The following is a 25,755-nucleotide window of genomic DNA, read 5'->3' as shown; positions in this document are numbered from 1 at the left end:
TACCTTGGTTTCCTCTATGACAGCAAAGGGAAACAAGTAGTGAACATCTCTTGTAATCTCTTATCAATATAATATAACTCAATATTGAAGTATACAGCCGGCTTTATTGCATACAATAGAGATCAGTTCCTGTCAGAAAACTGATGAATCATTTCTCAAAATCTTGGCTTTGATATTTGTACTGCTCTTGGACCAAACTCTGCTTCTTCCCTCTTTTTTGTCTGTAGGCCTACAATAAAAACAAAAAACTTAAAATGAACCTTGGTTAACAAAGGTTCAAAAGTCACGGAAAGTGTGGTTATGTAATGTAGGAGTGTTCACAGTTGAAGGGAAACTATTCTAATATAACACATCGAACTCTGTTGACAGGTGTTTGGAGGTACTACTGCAGATGGGAAAACAATATGTATAAAGCTAAATCTGTGGGGTCATATTTAAGGTAGAAAAAGTCAAATAAATACAGATTATTAAATGTCTTTTGTTTTAGTTGTAGTGTTGCAGTTTAAAACAGGAATAGCATTATTAATCATATTACACTGGAGTTTGTGATGATCTACAGAAATGCTTCATCTACACATACAAACTCTGCTTTCAGTGCATTTCCTTTAAATGTCCTGCTTTCTGTCTTCAGCCTTTTGTCAGTTTTCAGCCTTTTTCAGTATCTTTGCGTTCTGGTTCTGTTGCTGCACTGTTTCTCAGACATGTCCCAGCGGACTCCACCCTTCCTCCTGTTCCTCCCTGCCCTTCATCTCACTCTCCTCTCCTTCCTCATCATCCTTCCTCACCTTCTGCTGGAGCTCGTCTCAATACAAGACGGTGAGCTGCACTGAACTGCTTTTCTGTTCAACACTTATTGATTGTTCAATCCTTATTTTGACCTTTTTCCCATGTTATTATGTGAGGCCCTGTTCACACAGAGGAAGACTAAACATGTCTTTCATTGTCTGACAGCCAAGTGTCTTCTGTGTGAACAGGTTTCTCTTTTCATCCATTTCTTCCTCCTTTATTCCCCTCCATCTCTCCATCTCAGTCCTCTGGGTGGTCTGCGTGCTCGTCTCCGCTCCTCCTCCTCTGTCCCTAATTTTCTGAAATTTCCATTTCTGGCCCCTCTCCAAGAGAACGATTTTCCTGAGCCAAAGAGCAGGTACACACACATGTACAGCTAACAGTGATGTCCATATAAGTGTGTCCAGTAATCTGTGCTTCTTTGATTCATGGGTCACTTAAACTGATTTTATGTCTCTATTTTAAACATACAGTATATATATATATGACTGTGTGTGTATGCAGCATATTGTTTAAACTACGCCCTACTGAATGTTTACCAGGCCATATTGGGTAACTATTCCTGTGTGTGCTTGCTTGTGTTTCAGAGATGTAGCAGCTCTGTCTATACCTAATGAAGCATGTGGGATGTGGGAAAGTCCTCAGCGAGGCCATCGGCACTCCTGGAGGCAGCAGATCTTCCTCCGGGTCGCGACACCTCAGAAAAACACCGAATCAAACGGTGAGAGTGGACACGCTCAAAGATAGATTTGAATGTTCCCTTTGAAGTACTATACTGTCATTGTCTTACTTATTTATCAGTCCTAAAGAGAGTTGAGAGTCACATGGCCTATGTGCTGTTACTGTTCTTTTCAAAAGGGAGGTTCACTGCAGTATTGAACAGTTATTTTGTTACTTGGTAAGTCATAAAGAAAAGATCAATCCTTACTATAAGAGTATTTCCTTGGATTAAAACTGGTGACTTTGTACCCACAAATAACTGCACAATTTGCCCAAGAAGGCAATTGTGAATATCGTTTGAATACACCTTTATGGAGAGACCTTTTTACTTTTTTTGGCACCAAAGAGTCGGATAGAATTTGTCCCCAAACTAACAAAATGCCTGCTTCATGCATTTGGTGAGTGTAAGCAAGTCTGTGTGCACCAAAGAGCTTTGATGGGCGGATCTCTTTGCATGCTCCAATTGTAAACTTCAACATGTCTTCTTCTAAGGAAAAACAGATCAAGAACACACATGTGCTCCATATTGTACATGCTACTTAACATCCTACCAAAATCTGAGCATGAGCAAGACACCTCACATGTGCCTTGTGACCTGTGTATTTAAAAAATAAACAGCCATACAAGGTCCTGATGTGTAGACAGTGGTGCAGTGACAAAGTATTTCCACTTGGTGCCACTCTTAGATTTAACGTGATGGTACATAGGTGACTAGAAAAGGAAAGGGAAATAAAATAAATCACTTATAGGTATTTTTCTCCCGGATAAACTTGCATTTTCAAATTAGAATTTATAGGTAATCCATAATACACTATTATTTATTTCCAGTACTAGTCTAATCACCAGTTTTAGCATGATTTACTTTCCTCTTGAAAGCCAAGTCTAGATTACTGTTAACAAATGTAAAAAAAATCATTGGTGTGATCCTGAGAAATCTGTCCTCAGAAGTAAAAAGGGTTTATATTCCTGTGCTGTGGGAAAATATATTAAAATATATGCAGCATACTTTTTTATTTTTTTTTATTTAACCTTTATTTAACCAGATAAAAACATTGAGATAAAATCTCATTTTCAATGCTGACCTGGCCAAGAAGGCAGCAACGTTACACATAACACATAACACAAACATATAAAATACAGAGAACATAACTAAGAAAACAAAAGACGAAAAAGCAGTCACTACATTGTGCACATTAGGACAGTAAGAAAAGTACACTACTTGTTACTGCAAGAGCAGCTGGTGGTGAGGACTTCAGACAACTTCAATTTAAAACATGATATACTCACTGAACCTACGATCTAAGTTTTTCATACATAACATAATAACTCCGTAGTTGTGTATATGTTATGATAATAAACCTTTGAATCTTGAATTTTTGATTAGGATGGCTGTCATTTACAATATAGTTCTAGTTTTCAAAACGTTATGTCCTACAGAAAAGCTGCTGAGGATCGAGTCTATGGCTGAACCACCAAACTGTGGCACGGTGGCCTTTAGAAGTGCTGTAAACATATTCATATGTGTCTATGCTAAACATAGGCTTTCTCAATGAAAAAGTATGCTAAATAAATGGGAGGGAATGAGAAATGAATGTCTAGAAGATTACTAGATGACTGCCTGGTTAAAAAAAAAGAAAATAGTCAAGAATGTTCATAGGTCTCTCTCTCAGTGTCTTAATATGATACTTAAATGACCAGTGGCTCATATTTCTCTATTGTTATCAGACTGTGATTGATTGACATGCACAAATGCTGCTGTGGCATAAAGTGCTTGTTTTGGAGCTGTGAAAGATTTCATTTTCAGAGCCCACATTGCTCTGACTGTTATCAGTCATATCTCCTTATATAGGGTTAATGTTTGACACTGTTGGCTGGTCTGAAATTCAATTAATTTCAGTCTTAAAGCCTTGGGCCAGTATACAGTAAGTACCAGACTATGTCTGAATGGAGATTTACAGCCCTGTCAAATATTCTAGAGGCGTGGAGGTTGGAAATACTGCTCTTCCCTTTTTTGATTTTTGTTTTCAGTATATGTCTATAAAACTTGCGTGTTTGTAAGAATCTGATCATGCATGTGCTTGCGTGTCTTCAGCTCGTGTCTTTTGATAATTATATGTATCATCGTTTTTGCGTGTGAACCAAATAAGTGTTGACAGTTGCGATAGTTGGGTTGGTATCAAACACAGTCAAACAAACCTCCTAGAGCGTAATGGCAAAATAAATCGAGTCATTTTCATTAATGAATTTAGATAATGAAGCAATTTATAATGTTGCAATCAATACCACAGTTATGAAGACTGTATCATTATTATATTGATACTTTTTATAAGTTAGTGTCATAGTATTGTTGATAAGCATTTAGAGGTGACCACTATCATTATTGTCTTAAACTTTGCCCCTATTGACACATTACATTTCATTTAGCTGACGCTTTTATCCAAAGCGACTTACAATTACCGATTACAGGGACATTCTCCCTGGAGTAACTAAGGGCTAAGTGCCTTACTCAAGGGCACACTAGTGGTGGTGTTCCAGGCGGGATTTGAACTCACAACCTTCCGATCTTTAGCCCACCTCGCTAGCCATTAGACCACCACTACATTACCTAATATATCTGTTTCAATTCAGACAGACACTTTAATGCCTCTTTTATATACATGTTATTCCTATTTTTTTAAGACAATCTAAAATATTAGTAAATACAAACAATTATCACTCAAATCCAGAAACTGGATTGCTAAATCCCAAATGAGTGATTCTACCACTTGGCGGTGCCAAAGTCTAAAATGCTCTACTCGACGCACACCAACCACAAACAACTCTATACAGTTTAATTAACACCTCCATTTCAACAAAGATAGTATTATTTCAATATTGTATATATTCACTTCTGTACACACGGCTCAATATTCTGTGATTGGGTCTAATATAATAAGAGCACCAGGAATGTGGCACTTATGTGACCTTTTATCCACATTCTCAATGAACTCAGAAGGGATTAGCGAGGTTTAGGCCAGTCATTGTGCACGCAAGTTTCCCTTTCAAACGAAACAGGTAAACAGCGACTCGGACGTGTGTGTGTGTGTGTGTGTGTGTGTGTGGTGTGTGTGTGTGTGTGTGTGTGTGTGTGTGTGTGTGTGTGTGTGTGTGTGTGTGTGTGTGTGTGTGATGTGTGTGTGTGTGTGTGGTGTGTGTGTGTGTGGTGTGTGTGTGTGTGTGTGTGTGTGTGTGTGTGTGTGTGTGTGTGTGTGTGTGTGTGTGTGTGTGTGTGGTGTGTGTGTGTGTGTGTGTGTGTGTGTGTGTGTGTGTGTGTGTGTGTGTGTGTGTGTGTGTGTGTGTGTGTGTGTGTGTGTGTGTGTGTGTGTGTGTGTGTGTGTGTGTGTGTGTGTGTGTGTGTGTGTGTGTGTGTGACAGTCCACACACAGGCAGCGCCAGAGGAAGTCGCCAGCCTTGTTGACCCACTTTGCATGTTGTGTATGTGTGCGCTCTTGGTTTTGGTGAAATTGGAGTGTTTGCTCAGGGAGTGGATCGTGACACGGTGTGTTAGAGTGCGTGTGTGTGGCGCGTGTGTGGTATTTTTGGTTTTAAGACATGGTTTAGTGTTAAGATTAGTATACAGAACGATTAGCTCCTGTGGTTAAGGTAAGGAACTGAGGTACTGGCTATACATAAGCAGGATAAGTATATGTGTGTGCATGCATACATCGAAAATGTAGATGTTGACACAGTGTAGAAGTCTGTGTTTGTCTAACAAATAGTCATGTCTCTTAAGAAAGCCGCTGTCTGTCTGTGTCATATGTTTGGTTATTCTTCCCCATCTCTTAAAACCAAAGAGCCATATGTTTGTATAGTGACTGCACGCCTCCCTGACACAGACACAAAGGCTGCATTAATGTTACCCTCACCTGGCACAAAGATCAGTATTGCCATCGTGTGTGTATTGTAGATGTCGGTACAGTAGTTGTCTTTGTTTCTGATGCTTGAAGAGACAACCTTTCTGGCACATTTTTAGTTTTCCTCTGAATACCTTTTTGGAAGATAAGCATCAAATTGACATACCTACGCCAGGCTTAGGTGTTTGAGCATGAGCAAGCTGAACCGTGATGTTCCTGTGAACTGAAAGAGAAGTGCTATCTGGATAGTTGTTATGTTCTTCCTCAAAAACAACACACGGTATTTTGAGGTTTGGGATCCACCCTGTACTTTGGGGTGGAGTCACACAAACATTAGTTTTTTTTACTGAATGCGTTGCAACCAACTGTGTCGAATAGATCTATGTTTAGCCTTTCTTATTCTATTTTGCATGAGCATCGGATGAATGGCTGCATATTGAAATGACTGAGGGATAAGGGTTGATTGTTGAAGTAAAAAAAAAAAGAGTCTCCCCCAGATAAAAAGGTAAATTCAGGCTAGAAATGTCCAATCTCCCAGCACATTGCTGTTTCACACCACCTGCTTATAAATATTATAATTAGAACTTCTTATATTTGATAATATAGGACTGTTATATGGGTTTTAGTGTTCTCAATTCAATTTAAATTCAATAGCTTTATTAGCATGACCATAATTATATACAGTATTGCTAAAGCTCTGTATAGTTGCAACATCCATACACAAATACATACTGTATTTGAAACAAACTCTGACATTTTTTTTTTTTTTTACAAGGAAGGAAAAATTCATTCAAGTCATATAATACATTAATAAAAAATTCAAAAAGACGTGAGATGTGAGACCTGGTGTAGCAGGTCAGTCCGATTCCCTCATACTGAGGCAGGCAGGGACAAACTGTCCTGCAAGAATGCAGCTTTCTTTATTTTCCCAGAGTAATATTTTGAGATTTTCTTTTTTAAATATTTGAGGATGCTTACTATTGAGTTTGGGGAAGAATTGTTTCTGTACAGGTTATCTCTGTGTTATCTTTTCTGTGTCCTGCTACTGCATTGGACACGTCATGCAGCGTGATCACCCCTGACCTGACATTATATTCTACTTTGTTTTTCAGAGCTGGGAGAATCCTGCCTAGAGGGGGGTCGAGTGTGCATGGGACAGGGAGATGGAGGAAATGGGGACTTGTCCATGAGGCTGGTGCCTGAGGAGAGGACAAAAAAGAGCAAAGAGGACCTGAGGGAGCTCTGGAGGAAGGCCATCCTGCAGCAGATCCTGCTCCAGAGGATGGAGAGGGAGAACCAGAAGCTGCAGGGTGAGAGGAAGTGGATCAAAACACAGACAAATGCACACGCCTACATAGCCTTTTCTTGTTCTTATAAACATGTCCATAAACAAAACTGTGCTCAAATCTTCAAATATACACTTTACAGACAAGTGAAAATAAGATCCACTTATTAGCCGTATCATTCTTATTGATCTTATAATCACCAACATCACAGTGTAGAATGTTTCTGTAAAAGTGATAAATCCAAGGTACATGCCAATGTCTCCTCTCAAAATGAATCAAATACTTGGATATCTGCCAGGCCTTTGAAGGGAATCCTGGAAGCTAGATTTTTTAAATGCAAATGCACATAAAACAAAGTCCCTTCATATTTATTCTTTATCTAAGCCACTACCTTGTTATCGAGTCAGAATACGTATTATTGCTGCCTGGTTCTGCAAAGTAGGATTTGATCTGTTGTCTGTCTGCATGATGACAAGACCAGCAGCTAGTAATGATCGCATTATTCATTAGTTAATGATGTTGAATTACATTACGAGTTGGTTTCTTTAATCCATCTTTGGCAACTTGCCTCTCCAGATGTGCACTCAAAGAGATCGGCTTGTCAAGTGCACTGCTGGTTGTTTCTTAATGTTAGGACCCATCGCATATTTAACAAGGTTATATAATTTATAGGTGTGCGTGTGTTTTTAACTTGGAGGCGTTCGTAAGGGTTTGCCAAGTGCTCCACCTCTTTCCTGACCCAGTTGGCACGGATCAACACACACCTCACTGTGCACTACCCCCCTAACTACCTGCACCGTATACCTACCATTAGTTCACACACACACACACACACAAACACACACACACAAACACACACACACTTCATCCATCACACGGATCACAGAAATCATTGCTTCATAACAGGGTGTGGATGGAGAGAATGTCAGTCAATATTGATGAAAGAAAAAAAACAAGTCCGGGCAATAACTTCACACACACACACACACACTCGCTGAACTAACATTAAACACTACCACACGCATTAGCAGCATGTGGTGGCTTTTCTTGAGCGTCTATCATTTGTGTTTTATTCTTCCTGCAGGGTGTACTCCACCTTTCTATCCGTTATTTGTCTGGGTGGGGCTCAACTCCCTATCTGTTATTTCTGTTTATCTCTCAAACTGCTGAAAGTGTGTGTGTGAGTGTGCACGCCTCCATCATTGTCTTTGTCAGCTTCAGGGTGGGGTATCCTATCTTGTGGTGTGTATTATCTTGGGTGGAGTGTTCCAGCGACAGAATGGGAGGGAAATGGAGAGCAGGAGGAGAATTTAGAGAAATTGAGCGCTCTCTGGGCTGCAGCCAATCAGCTGATAAGACAGACGGGAGCATCTATTCTTGCTCTGGGTGTGTCAGATATCTGCTCCATCCAAGTTTTCTTTCTTTTATTATCCAGACTACGCCTTCCAGGTTACTCTCGCTACTTCTTTCATTTCTAAAGCAATGATATGCAGCACCACATTCAAGTTTTAGATCACTTTAGATTTTCTCGATTTGTCTTGTATCAAGTTGTTTGCCTGGATTTTAGTGTGAACTACTTTTTGCTAAAATGTTGCTGATACAAGTAGGGTTGGAGGAAATAGTATTTTTGTGTAAGAATCCATTTTCTTATCTACCTTCATAGATTAAAATCAAATCACAACTTCAAACATTTATTTATTTATTTTTCTACAAAATAACATATTGTCAGTGTTACTGGTGTACAGTAACCATACACACTAAGCCAACGTAGTGTCAAGCATTCATGTGTGAGTTGAAATCGTTTTTAATTGTTATTTTCTTTATATATATATATTATTGATCTTATTATATTTGAAGTCACATAATTGAAAAAATTTTTTTTGTAGTTTTCAAAACATTATTGCATTCAGTACATAGTACCTTTTTGAATACAAAAACTCCATTGTCTCAAACACCGACAACATTGCTTTCATGACATCAATTTCCACACCTCCTTTTTTAGCGCACAGCAGACAGGAATAGATTGTCTTATCCTAAGAATTTAAATTGTGGTAAACAGAAACCACTTGATAACAGGGGTCGACACGCCTGGATGCAAATACATGCATTCCACATGTTGGAAAACACCTTAGTTTGCCTCTGTTTCCTGAAAAGTGTCATCGCAGGATGTAACAGGAAAAGGACTTTCCTGTCCCGTAATGATGATGTCACTTTTTCTCAGGCTCTACCAAGGTGCAGCTGGTCACTGGGTGGACACCACACATGAGAGGGGAGGGAGGGGAAGTCCATAAGGGGAGGGAGGAGGAAATGGGAAAATAGTTCACGGACAACAAAAATGTGGGATTGAATAAGAAGAAAGATTGACTGTAAATGGAGGCAGAAAAGAGAAAAAGAAAGGCCATGGTTTAAGATATAAGCGAGGAAAGAGAGGAAGGGTGTTGTCAGAAAAGAGAGGAACAGGCGAGGGGCGCTGGGTGTGCCCTCACCTTCTTTGATCACTGGTGTCAACATGTTGCAACGGAATTCACAGTTTGTGTTTTTTTGTTCAGTTTACAACCCGTGGTAACCTGAGGGTCATGAAATGTATTGAGCTAAGCAAAAGAATATCTTATTACAACAGAGCAGGATGATTTTTTAATAGTAATGTCCAAAGTATCTTTGGTATTGCTCAGTTTACTCTCTGTGGGTCATACTGTATACAACATGGTAACACCCCCCACATTAGAATGTGATCTGATTAACAAATACAGGCGTGTTAACCTCTGGTGAACACATTGTTAAAATATTTAGCAGCGATAGAGCCAGATATTTCCCTCAGGAGTTAGTGGAGTTAAGTTTAATATTGGACTTATATTCACCAGGTGGCCAGGAACACGACTCCAAATGACTGATAATGTTGCACTGTAGCGGCTGGATGTGTGGACAGGCCACTGTTTGATACATCAACTTAAAAAAAGATATATCCATGTTGTGTTCGCAACTGGTTTCTGCAGACCAAAAGTGTAAGAAGAAAATAACAGTAATTGCAAGTTTGAATAATCAACTGAAACCTTAAACATGGTGCTTTACTCAATTCTGATTAATATCATGAATAAGCACTGGTGAGCCTCTTTTCTGATGAACAAATGTAGCCACTACATAATCACAACTTTACTCATACAGTGTATTTGTCCTGGCCTGCTTGTTTAATATCATCTTCAAAGTTGGGGATTTATTTAAAAGAAATGTAATTAATTTCTTCTTCTGATCTTAGCGAACAAGGTTATTCAGTTGAGCTTTAAAGTCCAAGTCTCCTTTACACGGATGTCATGTAATAACAGGCATGTAATGTTTGCCTTAACAAAGAGGGCCTGTCAGTTATTTATGAAAGTAAATTAGTGCAAAACCTAAACCAAAGACAAGTAACATGTAATGAGATAACATTAAATGTGCGGGGTTTGGTGCTATGTGAAGAGAGACACACACTGGCATCTGTTCAGCAACATGTTCAGCACCTCAGCTCCAAATACACACACCACAGGACCAACGCCAAGGATTCTGGGATGGTTACTTTACTGACGTATTCTGTCTTTGCTTTTATATTCGTAGCCACAGAGAGCGATCTGCAGAACAAGCGTCTGAAGCTGGACTATGAGGAAATCACTCCGTGCCTGAAGGACGTCACGCTGGTGTGGGAAAAGATGCTAGGAACTCCTGGGAGGGCAAAGGTCAAATTTGACTCAGACACCATACATGCTGCTGTTGCACAAGGTACGTATTTGGATTAAATACATACTGTATATCAAATGTTTTTTTTTTTAATCTCAACAGATTGACCAAAGCTTGATGTATAAAGCTCAAAATTGACAGAGGACATTTACATTTTCGTCCTTATAATCTGCTTGGGCCCTTTTTCAATATACATCAAAAGGAATGACCTTCAGTGTCTTTCAGACATTGTCATCGCTTTCTGCTCTGTCTATTTTCTAGTATCAGCATGTTATGCTCAGAGGACTTGAAGGTTATCTCTTCTGCCTTAAACGTAACAGGGGGATATCAAGTTCAGAACACACCTGCACACTGAGAAATGCCACTGGACAATAAATAGTAGTCTTAGAACTGAAGTAGCCACTAAAGTAGCTAGTAATGATGTAAAATTAGCCCGAAAGTAAATCTCTGTCACAATAATTACTATGGTATGTTTACAGGAAGGTAAGGCTCTTTTGAGTCTCCTCAGGCCCCTGAAGTTTGACACATTCTCACAACCCGACGTCAGATGTCCTTTAGATTTGTATACTACTGTTAGAAATATGTCTACTGTAAACGCATTCTGACATGTCATCCCCCTCTGCCCTACCCCACTCTTTAACTCCTTAATCTCTTGTTATTTTTTGACAGGTGTCCCCAGGCAACATCGAGGCGAGATTTGGAAGTTTCTGTCCGAACAATACCTACTCAGGCAGACGGTCCCGTCCCGACCACCTGCCAATCACACGCCATACAAAGATCTGCTGAAACAGCTCACCACACAGCAACACGCCATCCTCATAGACCTGGGTAGCTCAGACACACGTAGAAAATACTCATTTTCACACACATTTTGTGTTGCTGTATTTTGATGCATTTTTACTATATGGAATGATCAGTAAAACACAGTTGGATGTACATTTTAGTCTTTACCCAACGGAGGGCTTAGTGATAAGTCTCATAAACAACATGTTGATGTTTAGACGTGACAATTAATATTTTGCATATAGTCATTTACTATTTCCCACTTAGAAAAAGCTGCAGTACATTGAGTATATTAAATATAGCGGCCACCCTTAACAAAGCACACAAATAATAACTCCTACATTTTGCAGACTGGGTATCTACTCGTCTCGAAAAGTCTTAAAGCACAGAACAAAGTTACCTCAACAGAAAGCCTTAAAGGTCTTTAAAAGTCTTACATTTAATTTCAAATTGGGTTTAATATGTTTACTTGTATGACAGAAATAGTAACTGTGAAGCTGTTACATGTACAAGATTTGACCAAAAATGTACATTAACCAAATAACTTTTTTATCAATTGATCCCTCCTTTAATTTTTCGTTTGCGTCCATCACTAATAATTATTGTTAAATACGCCTGAAAAGCACAAACAAATATGAAAACTACATGTCAAGAATTTTCTTTTCTCAGTCTCTGACTCTCTTGTGATATTCAAAAAGGTCTTAGAAAGTCTCAAAGTAAATGTGGTAACCTCTGGTGAACTGCAGAAACACTGCGAATGTTATTTAAAATGTCTAAAAACCTCCTTCCAACGTTTTACCCTCAAATCCACCCAACACCTCCCACCCAAAACACACACACAGTGCCTACACCCCACCCATGTAACACCCACATACATACAGATACACATCAACCATTTTATTCAGTCTACATCAACTAGGGTGTGGACGAATGTGACAGTGACAGTTTGCTAATGTGGAAAACATGAAGGTGTTATGTGTCGAGGGACAAAAGCAAACAGTGTTTATGATACTGGAGCAGCAGAGAGGTTTGCAGGTTGAGAATGCAAATGTGTCGTTATAGTCATAGGTTAACATCTATAGCCAAGAGGAATAAGAATTTAGGCTTGTTCATCACAACAGCCTTTTCACAAAACCTCGTTCCTTCAGGCAGGGGAGGGACCCGTGGCATTATGTTCACAAACACACAAACCCCCCACAGCACATTCCACGCATTCACACTCATTCAGATCATTATTCTCTTCTATAAAGCCTCACTATCACACACTGTGAGAAGTCCTCAGTCCTTAAACACACATACCGTACCTGACAAATTACCGGCCCCTCCACGTTAAGAATGTCCTTTTTCTGATCCCGGGTCATTATTTCGTCCGGCATTTGCCCATCCACCGCCACATAGAGTACGAGGTCTCCGCTTAAAGGTGTTTGTCTACATGAACGTGTGTGAGCATAACCTATTGGAATGGGTCGGCACATGCTCATGCATCCCCTTTGTTTACATCAACAGGAAAGTGCGAAGTTTAGCAGGATTTGTATGCATCTGTCAAACACACATACACACCCAGAGGTCTTATTTATAGTTCACTTGGGATTTTTCACAGAGGTATGTCAGACACAATCCAATAAACCAAATGTATTAGGTTGATCAAATAGAGACGATGTCTGGCGTAGCATTTTATAATAAATATAAACAGTGTAGATTATTTTCCAAACTAGATCATTTCTCACTCTTCTTTTGTTTTTGTCCCAGGTCGCACTTTTCCCACACATCCTTATTTCCAAGCCCAGCTGGGAGCAGGACAGCTGTCTCTGTATAATTTACTGAAAGCCTACTCGCTGCTGGACCCTGAGGTATAATTGAATTATTCTTATAGCTATTTTTCTTCCACTTTGTTTATGTGTGTGTCTCTCCACCTCTCGATGATGGACTAAATGGAACTCTCAACTACATTTTACGCTTAAGCCTTTTTCCCTCTCCTTGTCTGTGAGGTCATCCAGTTTATTTTTGTTGTGATTGTAGGTGGGTTACTGCCAGGGCCTGTCCTTCATTGCGGGGGTGCTGCTGCTACACTTGGGGGAAGAGGACGCCTTCTACATGCTTAAGTTTCTCATGTATGACGTGGGGCTCCGCAAACAATACAGGCCTGACATGATAATCCTACAGGTAAAAGTCACACACTCTCACACTGAGTCTTTTTGTCCCAAATACAGAATATACAGTAGCTCACATTTTGAGAATCTTCTCACAGTTACTCGCATACTTGAATTACATCAAAGAGAGGACTGCTGGTCGCTTTCTTCTTACAGTATATGTCCATTTATCCATCAGTCTATTCACCTCACAATATATATATATAAATGAAATGTGATGCATCTCACCCCTCCTTTTCCCATTGTTTTTACATTTATTGCGATCAGATTACATGTCTTAACAATGTGACACCATTAGTTTGGTTGAGATTTGATGCAAGCTGTTAACTGGAGTCATGCCAGAGAAACTTATACTGTAGGTTTTGAATGATGATTTAGCATCAGATTTCAGCCCTTTGATAGAACTGCTGCAATGTTAGACATACATGATCAGGTTATACCAGTCATGAATGATATATTAGACAGTTATTGTGTTTACAAAAAGGGATAGCTCAGTACATATTTGTATGACCAATATTAAAACCACTTTCTTGAGTATTTGCTGATTCCGAACCAAATGGCATATTTTTCCTCCCTAACTAAGCTGTTAAAAATACATTTGTATCTTTTTCTGTGTATAATTTTGCTTTTTAGTACACACATCAATGTGCACATAATGTACAATCAACCTAACGCTTTCAGTCAGACTAAGAAAAACAATCTTTGGTTTGTTTTTCACATCAGATTCAGATGTACCAGTTGTCGCGGCTGCTTCACGACTACCACCGGGATCTCTACAGCCACTTGGAGCAGCAGGAGATCGGACCCAGCCTGTACGCCACCCCCTGGTTCCTCACCGCCTTCGCCTCGCACTTCCCCCTTGGCTTTGTGGCCAGAGTCTTTGGTAAGCTTTGTGTTTGTACCTGCACTCATACTTCACACTCTTATTTTACCTGGTCACCATACTGTTTATCTCCAATCAACTATTCTAATTTGATTTTAAACCTAATTTGATCAAAACAGGGAGGCGGGTTAAAAACAGAAGGATATAAAAGGTGTAGAAAGCAATATAGTACTTAGATAAGTACTTAATACATAGATAAGTTATCCAAAACGTTTTTCAATGGGGCAAATTTGAGGGGAGTGGCATTTTTGAATTGTATATTATAAACCAACATTTTATGCCGTTGATTATTATGAACAAAGTCAGTGAGTCACGTACACACAGACACATTTAAGATTAAGTGTTTTCTGTTACAAGCTGTTGTTTTACTCCCGAAATGACCTTTTATCGTTTGTGTAAATACCATCATACCCACAGCCCCTCTGTGTCCTTCCCTTCTGTTGTTTTCATGCCTAATTTCTTACATGGTGCTCAGTTAGTGAACCAGACTCTCTGGCTCCTCGTACTCATCTGAGCATAACGCTGTGTGTGTGTGCGTGTGTGTGTGTGAGTATATGTGTGTATGTGTGTGGGGGCATCATCATAGCAAAGTGAAGTCTTTGATATCATACAGCATGTGGGGCTCTACAACTCCGCGCCCATTCCTTAATCTGTTGAATGATCTCATGCAATCTTGCCTAACCCTTACCCCACCCTGATACATTCAAAGGACGAACACAAATACACACACCTACTCAGTCTCCCAACTATATTTATGTTTGCATAAATCTTTTTATTGACGTCAAAGCATTCATCACTTAAAAAACACTTTAAGTCACCATTCAACACAGTAGGTTGATCTGTGAGAGCCTGTCATTATTTATTTTAATGTTGCTTAATTTTTGCTAACAGCTCTCACGTCAGGGCCCTTCTAACCGGTTATTTCTCTTTCTTCAATAACCTTTCGGCGCCTCTTTGTCCTCCTGTCAGATATGTTGTTCCTGCAGGGGTCAGAGGTCATCTTCAAGGTGGCCATGAGCTTGCTGGGAAGCCACAAGCCTCTGATCTTGCAACACGAGAGCCTGGAGTCCATCGTGGACTTCATCAAGACCACGCTGCCCAACCTGGGCCTGGTGCAGATGGAGAAGACCATCAACCAGGTTAGGATTAGAAACCATCAGTAATGTGTAGCTCTTCCTTTTATCATTAGACTGCCTCTCTGGAATCAAATACTACGTTTTTATGGACCTGGTCTTATTTATTTTCATTGTGTACTGCAGTTTTAAACACATTTTACTCTAACTGAAGTAAATGGTTGATTTGTTAAGGACTATTTTCGACCAAAGATTATAAGGATAGTCCCTTCAATTTATGAATTGAACAGTGACTCAATAAATATAGAATAGAATAGAATTGGATGGATGAAACCCTGAAAAATATGAAGCATAGTAAAGAATTAAATGTAGAAACAAATGCCTTAAATATCAAATGAATGTGCAGGCTAGTTTGAAACATATATACAGCTCTGGAAAAATGTAAGAGACACTCCAAATGTTTCTTAAATCTCAATCGCTGCATGTATGGAAGCCATTCTATTCCAGTTCTGTTGAATTCCAACACAGAGAAATGTTCTCAGTAGTTTATAGAATAAAATAAAAAATGTTCATTTTACACATACCCATAAATAGTAAAACTAGAGAAACTGATCATTTTGGCAGTGGTCTCTTGATTTTTTTTCTGAGCTGTATACATATCGACATACATTGAAAAATAAATGTATACAATGTATTTGCATAGGTTACATAACTATTGGATCAGTGACTTTTCAGCTTGTCATATGTCTGCGTGTGAATAAGTGACATCACTAAACTTTCCTCACTTCTCTTAACAGATGTGTTTCATTATAAGACCTTTTATACAACTCATGGCAGATAAAGCGGCAGTATAATTGCTTTATGAGCAACAACAACATTCAAACTATATTCATCTTGAGTGACATATGTTATCAAAGTGAACCACACCCTCTCCTTCAAACAGCTGATGGGTGGAGTTTGGTCAAGCGATTTAACCATATCCTCATGAGTCAGTGTTTGTGGTGAAAGAACATGAAACTAGCATATTTCAACATAAGGAACATGTGTTTAACAATTTTAAAAAAACAGTCATGATCAGACTAACTTGTTGTACTTTGTTATGTGTCACTCTCGTGTAAACTGGTGTCAAGATGGAGCAATTTCCTCAACTACAGTATAATAAGCTGTCACCTGAGATGGGAAGGGCTGACATGAGTGTGTGATGAGTCAAAGACATGCAGAGAGGTGTTATCATGGTACTCTCTAGTTTCGAAAATTTGCATTTAACATGTCATTTGCATGAAATAGCAAAAGGGCGTTAAGTCATGCTCTAGCTTGAGGGTACTTTCCCTCAAGTACCACTTATCCATGTCAGGATGTCTATATATGTTACCTGGGGTGTGACTCAGAGAGCGACCTACAGGATGTTTGGAGCCACGTATGTTAAACATGTCTCTGTGGTTTATTTTCTCTTATGTAGTCATATGGAATTTGTAGGTGCAGTCAACAACAATCTGTGTTATTTGTAACATAATAAAGGAAACAAGGGATAGTTTTATGGTTTGGCCACTATTACTAACAGATATGATAACATTGTACTTAGCAAGTTAGAGTGCAGAAATCTAAGAGCATTGTGACATTGCTAATGGGAAGTCTGAGGAGGAAAGAAACAGAAATAGTCAGACGATTAAGTTGTACAAAAACCTAGTGTTATTTGGAAGAAAACCCAAAGGAAATGCATATCCTGATACCTTATTATTACTACCTATCTGTGGTTTTGCAACATTTCTGGAGTGCTCATGTTGACATTTATTTATTTTGAAAAAATAGAAGAAGGAAAAATGTAAAATCTTGAGTCCAGAGTATAAAAAGATGGTGCACACCAAGCCAAACCCCTGACAAAGACTACATTAACGGTTTAATGTTCATTCAATGAGGTCAAATGTCAGGGTTTATAGATTGCTGCTACACATTGTAAACACTTTATGTGTTTTTTACTTTTATTAGGTTTGTCAGATGGATGTGTCCAAGCAGCTGCAGGCCTACGAGGTGGAGTACCATGTCTTGCAAGATGAGCTGCTTGACACGCCTCCATCCCTCAACCAACACCAGAGAACAGCACAGCTGGAGAGGACCAATCAGAGCCTCCGACAGCAGAACCTCGACCTGCGCGAGGAGCTGCAGGTACATACGCACATTCTCAGAATGTTTGGACCCGTAAGGTCCTCATACAAGGCTCTGCCATACTGCAATCTTGGATGAGGACTATTGACAGTTTAACATGGAGGCTGCTTCTCTGACATCACCCATATGTTTTGTAAAGAGCCGTTGTGAATCTCAATGTGTGTGGCTCCGGCCAATGCCATCTTGGCAGGGCTGACTCTACCCTACTACCGTCTAATGCAAATATGTGCAAAGATTTTGACCATCGTTAGAGATGAGGCAGACCAGAGCTGAAGAGCAGCTAGCGGCTAGCAACCTGTGATGCTACTCACCTGTCACTCAAATTTGCTTCGTCCTTAATTTAAACCTCAATATTATTTACTGTGTCATGAATGAAGACACTTTTTGTACAAGGCTCTAAAGATGTTTATTTCTGATATAATGTTGGACATTTTAACTTGGTTGGTCCACTAAAGGTGGGGTAGGTACGTTTGAGAAACCGGCTCGAGATCGCTAGAATTTGAAAATACACAACCGGAGAAAATCTGCCACTTCCTTATAGAGCCCCTCCTCCAACACACACGAACGCGCACATGACCAATGAGGGCACGAGATAAGTTTGTGCACAGATGGAAGGCTGACAGGCAGGTAGGCCATCCAGTTATTTTAGCCTGAAAGTGTATCTCGAGCCGGTTTCTCAAACTTACCTACCCTACCTTTAATGACAAATATTCGCTTTTGGAGCAAGCCTCTGGGGGCCATTAGAGAATCTCTGTCTTCAATCTCCTTATCTTTCAGTTCCCCGCTCTCTGCAACAACCTCCAACTCCTTTTGCTCGGTGCAAGACACTTCCAATGTCTTTTTCCATTGATTGTCCTCCATTTTTATGTTTTGTGTTCTTAATCATGATTTAAAGTGGACCTATCATGCTATATTTGAATAATATATTGTAGGGCCATACCTATATAAAACATGTCTGTGAAGTTTTTTTTTCAAAATACCAAACAGATCATGCATTTTAGCCATGCCTCATTTCGCTCTATTTGCTCTTTTCCAGCCCTGTTTTTGCAAGGGCTGATTCTGTAAGAAGTCTTCTTCGCTGCTTTTGTGGCAGACTACAGCGCCACTTACAGGCCTGGCATATGTACTACAGCGTCTCCAGCGCTTTTGAGCGGCAATGGCCGTGGCCCAACCCCCCATTCCCCTGATAGGTGGAGAGTTGCCCATATAGGCGGAGCACCCCTTTTCTGACGTCAGAAAAATTCAAATCTGTATCAGCTCTGTTGCAGCCCCGTTTTTAGAGATTTGGGTATGGAGGAAAAGAGAGAGGGTTGTGTTTTCTGACACTTGGTGAGTTCCCTGACACACCGGGGACACATATTCATGTATAAAAGACGTATAAAAGTGCATTTTGCATGATAGGTCCCCTTTAAGATACAAGGCCTAAATCATGATTTAGGCCTTGTAGAGAACAGCTGCTCTCAAAATGTGCTTAATATATAAAGTTTATGAATGTTATTGTCTTTTCCTCCGTTCATTTCCACCATCCCTCAGGTGTCCCAGGCTCGTGTCTGCAGCATGCAGGGTCGGGTGGAGGCTCTGTCCCAGTCAGAGGTCCTGCTGACGGAGCACGTCTCTGCACTGGAAGAAGAGAAGAAGCAGCTAGTGAGCACCGTCCAACTCCTCCAGGACATCCTCACCAGCCTGGGCATGCACTCCACCCCCGATGGACAAACACTCCCCCCGCCCTCTGAAAGAGACACAGTCACGGCTACAGAAAAGGTGGAAGAGAGAGAGGGGGGCGTGAACAGGACTGTGGACTCCCCTCCCCACCCTTTGGTTCTTCCAGAGGGTTCATAACTACATCAGAATATGTTCCAAATGATAATGTGGACTGGAGGAGGAGGAGCAGTTTGTGAAGGGCCCAGAAAGTGAAGGTTGGTGAGACGTTAAAATGGCTCCCTACTTTGACCTTTATCCTGTTCAAGGATTCAAAATGTTTTAATAGAAATAAAATATACAGAGGTCATTTTACCTAAATGGAGAGAAGAATGGAACAAGAACAAAAATGGGTATGAGCTTAAAGATAAATAAAGGATGGCGCCTGTATTTTGAGTACTACCCCAAAAAGCACACTTCCAACTCTGTAACAAATATAAATGAGCATGTGATTTAAACAACAATCCCCAGAGTAAGCACTGTCCCGCTCGGTTTCTACTGTAAAAACAAAACAGTTACATTTGCACCTGTACTCGAATGTATGTTATTATATTTGAATGTCTGTGAGTTTCTGCACTTGTGTCTTTAATTCTCCTGTGTGGGATGCAACAAGGCTAACATGGCCAAAGAATGTCATTATTAATATAAAACAAGCTCGAACAAAGATCCTATAACATGTTGTTGATCACACAAAGACGAAATGTTTCCAAAGAAATATAAGAGAAATGTGACAAGAAAGTGAGATGAAGGGACGGGTGAAGAAATAAACTTCATGACAAAGTGTTTTCTGTTATATAAGTTGAAGATTAAATAAGCTAAATGGTGTTAGCTCTTGGATAGTGGTGATCATATTCAGAGGTCAACTAATTTGACATTTCTGCTTCGTATTTTTGTTCTTCCACCGGTTATGTTTCCATTTTAAACTTTAAGTACAGTGGTGCAAAGGAATAGTAACAAAATAAATCCAATCCATTTCACATCCTGTTTTTTTTACCTTTGCATAAATGTTGATTTGTCTGTATAGAAAGGGAAATGTATACAGTTTCAGCCGAAAACTCTAAACGGTAGATGTGCCTTTTTAGTGAGGGGAAGTACAGATCAATGATTAACTTCAAAACGCACTTTTGTCTAAAACTTCAAACAGGAAATCTCTGCTGTTGAGACAGTCTGTCAGCCATGAGTCATTTACTGTATTCAACACACTGAAATCCCTCAACCTGAGTATGTGAGTGTCTACATGTGTGTTCCTGTGTGCTTGTGCACGTCACTGATGGCAACAAATCTGTTCATTTACACTGTAAAGTTATTTTGCTTTCACTCTTGACTCTCCTTGCACATGTGTTTTTTTTCATCCTGTCTATTATTGTTATATTGTACTTTAAAATACATTTCATATTCTTTCCACACCTTTGTGTGTGTGTGTTTGACACCTGACACGCACACGAGTCCATACTGTACCCAGCCATACTTTTAACAATGGCGTAAATGTTACCTCCTGTCTAAACATGCCAGTCACTTGCTGCAGGCTTGATATGAGGTTTCAAGCATATGGTAATATACGGTACACAATATTTTAAACATAGACATGCATTTGTTTCTAGGAACTCCTCCTGAAGTTGAGGAAAGGCATGTTGTGACTCGGTCTGTCTGTCTGTGTGCATGTTTGCTTGTGTACTCTACAGAAAAAGCAGCAACAGGAGAACCAAAAAGAATCATGAAAATACACAATGAAACATAATTTAGCATTATTTATTCGTACTTACTTATATTATATGATAACAGGTAGACGCCTTTGTTTAATGCCCGGAGTTTTTTTAATTACTGTTTGTAAGACTGCATTTCCTCTAATCCTGCTCAGAGTAACAGCAGTATACAATTACACAGAGCTCATAAGATCTTTTCTACTTGCATTCCTAAACCTGTTTGAGGGCCTCTGAGTGCACCCAATAATCAACCAGCTGGTCAGGCTGGAGCTGCCTACTGATCAGGATGTACAATAACTAAGATTAAAGGAGTTATACACCTTACTTTGCTGTAAAATCATCACAAAAGCCCCCAGCTTGTATTTTTTAAATAATACACTGAAATGGTAACATTCACAAAGGTAACATTTTTCACACTGCTGCTGTAGCATGTTATAGCTGAACAAGAGCAGTGCGGTTCAAGTCTATCGCCTAACTTCCACCCTGCTGTGTCCCAATTTAGTATATCGTACTTACCCTTATAGTTTAGTGTTTTTACAGTTTGTATACAATCAGCATACAAGCTATCCAGATCTATACGTTATATAAACAACGGGTTAAATGACAGCATGTGAACAGGTTTTTCTACCAAATCGAAATCATAGTTTCTTTTTGCTCTTTGGCCCAACATCAATGCTATACTGTACCACACTCGAGGTATAGACTTTGAGACTACGAGGGCTACGGGCTGACATACTGTCAGATCATCAATAGCATGAGGGCTCTCTCGCAGACATTTTGAGCCATTCAAGCATACTTTCCCTAATACCCTATTTCTGCATTATTTGCCTGAGGGAATTACTAACAATTCCTAGCATTGTGACGTAAAACACAGACTGAAAGGCAATAAACTGGAGGACTATCAGTGCTAAGCTAAATGTACAAAGAAACATAACATTATTAATAGATTGTAAAACCCATGGAATTTGAAGAATGCAAGCTTATACTTCTGTTCAATACATACAATTGTTTGCTCAATAATGCCGTGTTGATACGATTGAGATAATTGATTATTTGACATTTTCCCTTCTTTCCATTTTGTAAGACAAGATCCTATCTCTTAAGTCTGGAACCATACTCTTAATTGCCCTGGCCATGAAGGAAGTCCCAAACCCACAACTGTACGTAATGTTTCTGATTTGGCATCGTAACAGGAACGCAATATGTCCCAAAGTGCTGTCCCATCACTATTCATATCATTTCAAGTCTGTAGCCTCTCCCACCCAAGCACTTACCAGAGGGTTCAGGGAGGAAATTGGGACATTGTTTTGGTTTTATAGCCTGCAACTTTTGGGTCATGCCGTCATCAGCGCTGTTTCCAAACGCAGCAGTTGTTTCTGTGAAAACACAATGTACACCAAAGCACCAAAAATCAGACGGACAGAATTAGGGAATATATGATGAACGTAGTGGACCATTGAGCAGCTAAAGAGCCAAGTATTTCCTTTAAGAGCTGGTAAAGTCCAAAAATGGAGTTAAAAAGAAAAGGAGTATTGGACTATCACCAGGTAGAAACACGACTCTAAATAACCATTTATGATGTAACTGCTTTATGTGTAAATAGGCAACTGTTTGCTAAAATGTTCCCTATATGAACATAAAAGGTGATTTTATGTCAATGTCATGTTAACATTTAGTATAAAAATGCCCTTCAAATGGCCAAAAACCAATAAAATGTAAGTTGAAAGGTTCTATATGGCACCAAACAACAATATGCTCTGTAAAGGTAAAGTAATGGCATCCATAAAGGGAAAAAAAATGTTAATTTAACAGTACACTCAAAAATCAATGTTTATTAAGTACAAGATACCTTTTAGTATACCCAATGCAGTTGCTTTTCCAGTGTGAACAGTAAATATACAGAACCTGCTCATAAATTCAACTTTGTTCAGGTCATCCAGGGGGTTAAATGTCATATTGTCACATGAAGGTGAAGTGCTTACACAAATGTACAGTATGTTAGCTAACAACTCCCTGACAGCTCCAGAAATGTTGCCCTGTAAATGAACTTTCACCTGCCATTAAGGGGAAGACAAGTTATCAGACGTTCCCTACAGGGATCAACAAAATAACTGCATTGTTATTAACCCTAATTAATGCTGTCAGTAAACCCTGCTTTAAAAACATGGGTCAAGTCTGGAATCCAAACCGAACACTACTTCTGAATAGAGATTTCCATGATGCAGCAACAAAAGGAGTCAAGTTCTTTTCAGAAGCTAGAAGCCGGCCACGCCCTCCTGTAATAAAGACACCGATCAACATGGAAACTGCATGACTGCTTGATATGGCCACACCCTGCAGAACACCACCACCACCATCCTCAGGCTTGATGCTGCTAATCTGTAAGGATTTCTTAGATGCTTATGTAGATTTTTTTTAAAGCAACATAACTCTTCATGACCTAGCTGCCCTGCCCATGTCGTGCGTGCCTGCTTTAAAGTCTCAGGTAACATGCAGTGTCGTAATAGCTAAAATGTTGTGTGCGCACTTCCTGTTAAAGTTTAAAGGTCACCTATTATGCAAAATCCACTTTTTCATGTCTTTTATACATAAACATGTGTCCCCTCTGTGTAAAGAGATTCTGAAAGTTTTTGTCCTGATCCATTTCTATAAAAACCTGTCTGAAAATGAGCTGATCAGTTTGTCCACTTTATGATGTCATAACGATTTTTTGGCTTGTGTAACCATTAGCCAATAACCAACCAAGTTAACCCCCCCCACACCTTATCACCTGATTCTCCTCCTAGAGCACCATTGTTTTTTTTTAACCAAATATCTCTCAGAGGGGCGTGGGGAGTGGCTCCTTATTTTCATCTAAAGTAACAGACAGAGAATCAGTACTTTTGAAACAGAGGGGTTTATGGGATGCTACAATGCATGATCTGTTTGGTATTTCGAGCCAAACACTTCAGAGACATGTTTTGTATATATCTGACGCAGCGTCCACACGGCGGCGTGCGTTGAAGCTTGCTGGCGGGCGTGTCTGAAACTCGACCAACAACCAATCACATGAATCTCCCGCCCCGGACACACAAGCACACGGTTTGATTGGCTAGAGCTTGTACTGGCATATGATTTGATTGGCTTACGCTTCCGTCGAAGCTTCAAAAGTTGAACATTGCTCAACTTTTTAAGCGAGCAACGCGAGCAACGCGAGCAACGCGAGCAAACCGAAGTGACGCTCCCACAATGCAGTTCGGCAAAGTGTGCCCATTGTGGTTCCGTCGCTTCGCTTTGCTCGCTTTGCTCGCTTTGCTCGCTTCAAAAGTTGAGAAAAGTTCAACGTAAGACCTCTAATATATTGATGAAAAACATTATAATAGGAAACCTTTAAAAAAGTCAGGAACATTGTTGAGTTCAGGAATGACAGAGCCTTGCGTGACTGTTAAAAGTTGAAAATCAGCCTCCAGAGTTTCTTAATTCTCTGGTTGAGTGAACCTAGAGGGAACAGGATCAGCTGTCGAGCGAGTGCCGCCTACACTTTGTGTGTAGACAGTGTATGTGTTCAGTGTGTGTGCCCACAGTGCGTGTGTTCATTTGTTTCTTTCTGCAGGGCTGAGCAGACTGCCAGGGGTTGTAACGTTGCCAGGAGTTTTATTTATTTTACTTGGAATCTGTGTATTCTTCCTCACTCCACCTCAGGCCCCGCCCCGCCCTGCTCGGAGCTCCACCACACACGAAAATCCTACAACCATGACCAACACAGTAGGGGATGTAATATCTCTCTCTCTCTCTCTCTCTATCTTCTCTCTCTCTCTCTCTCCCTCTCTTCTCTCTCTCTCTCTCTATTTCTCTCTCTCCTCTCTCTCTCTCTCTCTCTCCAGTCTGACAGTGCCTCATTCCACATGTGGATCTGGCTCTCTGTCCTCGAGGAAATCCAGGATCCATCTTTTTCATATATGTTCTCATTATGTTCTGTTAACATATACTTCAGTGTGGTCTGTCCTGCCTGAAGGATCACTCTTCTGTAGAATTTGTGACTTGTGATATTGGTATGGATAAAATGTAATTGATTTTCCAAGCTGACTATGGGATTATAACATGTTGATTATGAATAAGTAATTTAAGGGTGGTATCAGTGTGTGATATCAGTCAAACTGGTTCCATCTGGCAGAAAGCCAGCTAGTATCAGTATGCTAACATGCACAAGCTAATATTTGCTAATAAGTAAGAAGTAACCTACAGCTAAGGCTAATGTGAGTTTCATTAGTTTTGTAAATTATTAAGAAATTACCGTTCTATAATGAATCCTGAGGGTGACATGAATCTTAGAATTTCATGGCTATCAATTTAATAGTCTTGACATTTCACTCAAAACCACCAATTTGAACCTTGTGGTGGTGTTAAAGTAAAAACTAAGGGGATCCTCAAAGTTGGTAGGAGTCATCCTCTGGGAACCGTGACTAGCTTTACCAAATGTCATTGCAATCAATTGAAGGGTTTTTGAGAAATGTAAGTCTGGACCAAAGTGTTTGAGCGACTGCCAGACATCCCTTTATACGCTGGCTTTCTTTATCAGCTGACCTTCACAGACCAATAAATACTCACTTCATCCTTCTTAAAGTAATTAAGGGGGATGTAATCATTAATGATGTTTTGTTTAAATACAGCACATCAAGCGCTGAGATGAGTGGTCAGAACAAAAGGTCAAACAGTGTCAGTAACTTCTCATAAAGCACTACTGCAGCACTAAATCATGATAAGAAGCTACTTTACCTGAAGCACCCGGATAATCCAGAAGAAGGCCATAAAGTCATCTCCTGATTATACTGGACCTGTTGCTCTCACTGTACCTTTAGTCGGACATCAGTCTTTTTTAAGGTTGTACTCAACTACTGGCCGCGCCTAGCATTTCATTTTTAATCCTTTT

The 25,755-nt window shown here is 39.8% G+C and overlaps 1 protein-coding gene across 4 annotated transcripts in view; it reads left to right on the top strand.

Annotated features, from left to right (window-relative positions):
* Positions 1 to 20,467, top strand: part of tbc1d1 (TBC1 (tre-2/USP6, BUB2, cdc16) domain family, member 1) — a 42,810-nt gene extending 22,343 nt beyond the window's left edge. For 3 of the 4 annotated variants that reach the window (XM_034120489.1, XM_034120488.1, XM_034120492.1), the window contains 12 exons: positions 700 to 816; positions 1,031 to 1,144; positions 1,374 to 1,507; positions 6,512 to 6,709; positions 10,274 to 10,435; positions 11,063 to 11,221; positions 12,926 to 13,026; positions 13,196 to 13,339; positions 14,050 to 14,209; positions 15,179 to 15,348; positions 17,269 to 17,445; positions 18,979 to 20,467. In XM_034120489.1, the coding sequence (XP_033976380.1) occupies positions 700 to 816; positions 1,031 to 1,144; positions 1,374 to 1,507; positions 6,512 to 6,709; positions 10,274 to 10,435; positions 11,063 to 11,221; positions 12,926 to 13,026; positions 13,196 to 13,339; positions 14,050 to 14,209; positions 15,179 to 15,348; positions 17,269 to 17,445; positions 18,979 to 19,284 (1,942 nt within the window). In that variant the 3' untranslated portion in view covers positions 19,285 to 20,467. The remainder of the gene's footprint in view (positions 1 to 699; positions 817 to 1,030; positions 1,145 to 1,373; positions 1,508 to 6,511; positions 6,710 to 10,273; positions 10,436 to 11,062; positions 11,222 to 12,925; positions 13,027 to 13,195; positions 13,340 to 14,049; positions 14,210 to 15,178; positions 15,349 to 17,268; positions 17,446 to 18,978) is intronic. The other variant, XM_034120491.1, reaches the window with a different exon arrangement.
* Positions 20,468 to 25,755: the final 5,288 nt, after the last annotated feature.

The sequence above is a fragment of the Trematomus bernacchii genome, unplaced genomic scaffold (assembly GCF_902827165.1).
Source record: "Trematomus bernacchii unplaced genomic scaffold, fTreBer1.1, whole genome shotgun sequence".
NCBI lineage: Eukaryota > Metazoa > Chordata > Actinopteri > Perciformes > Nototheniidae > Trematomus > Trematomus bernacchii.
This window is presented reverse-complemented; position numbering and strand designations above follow the sequence as displayed.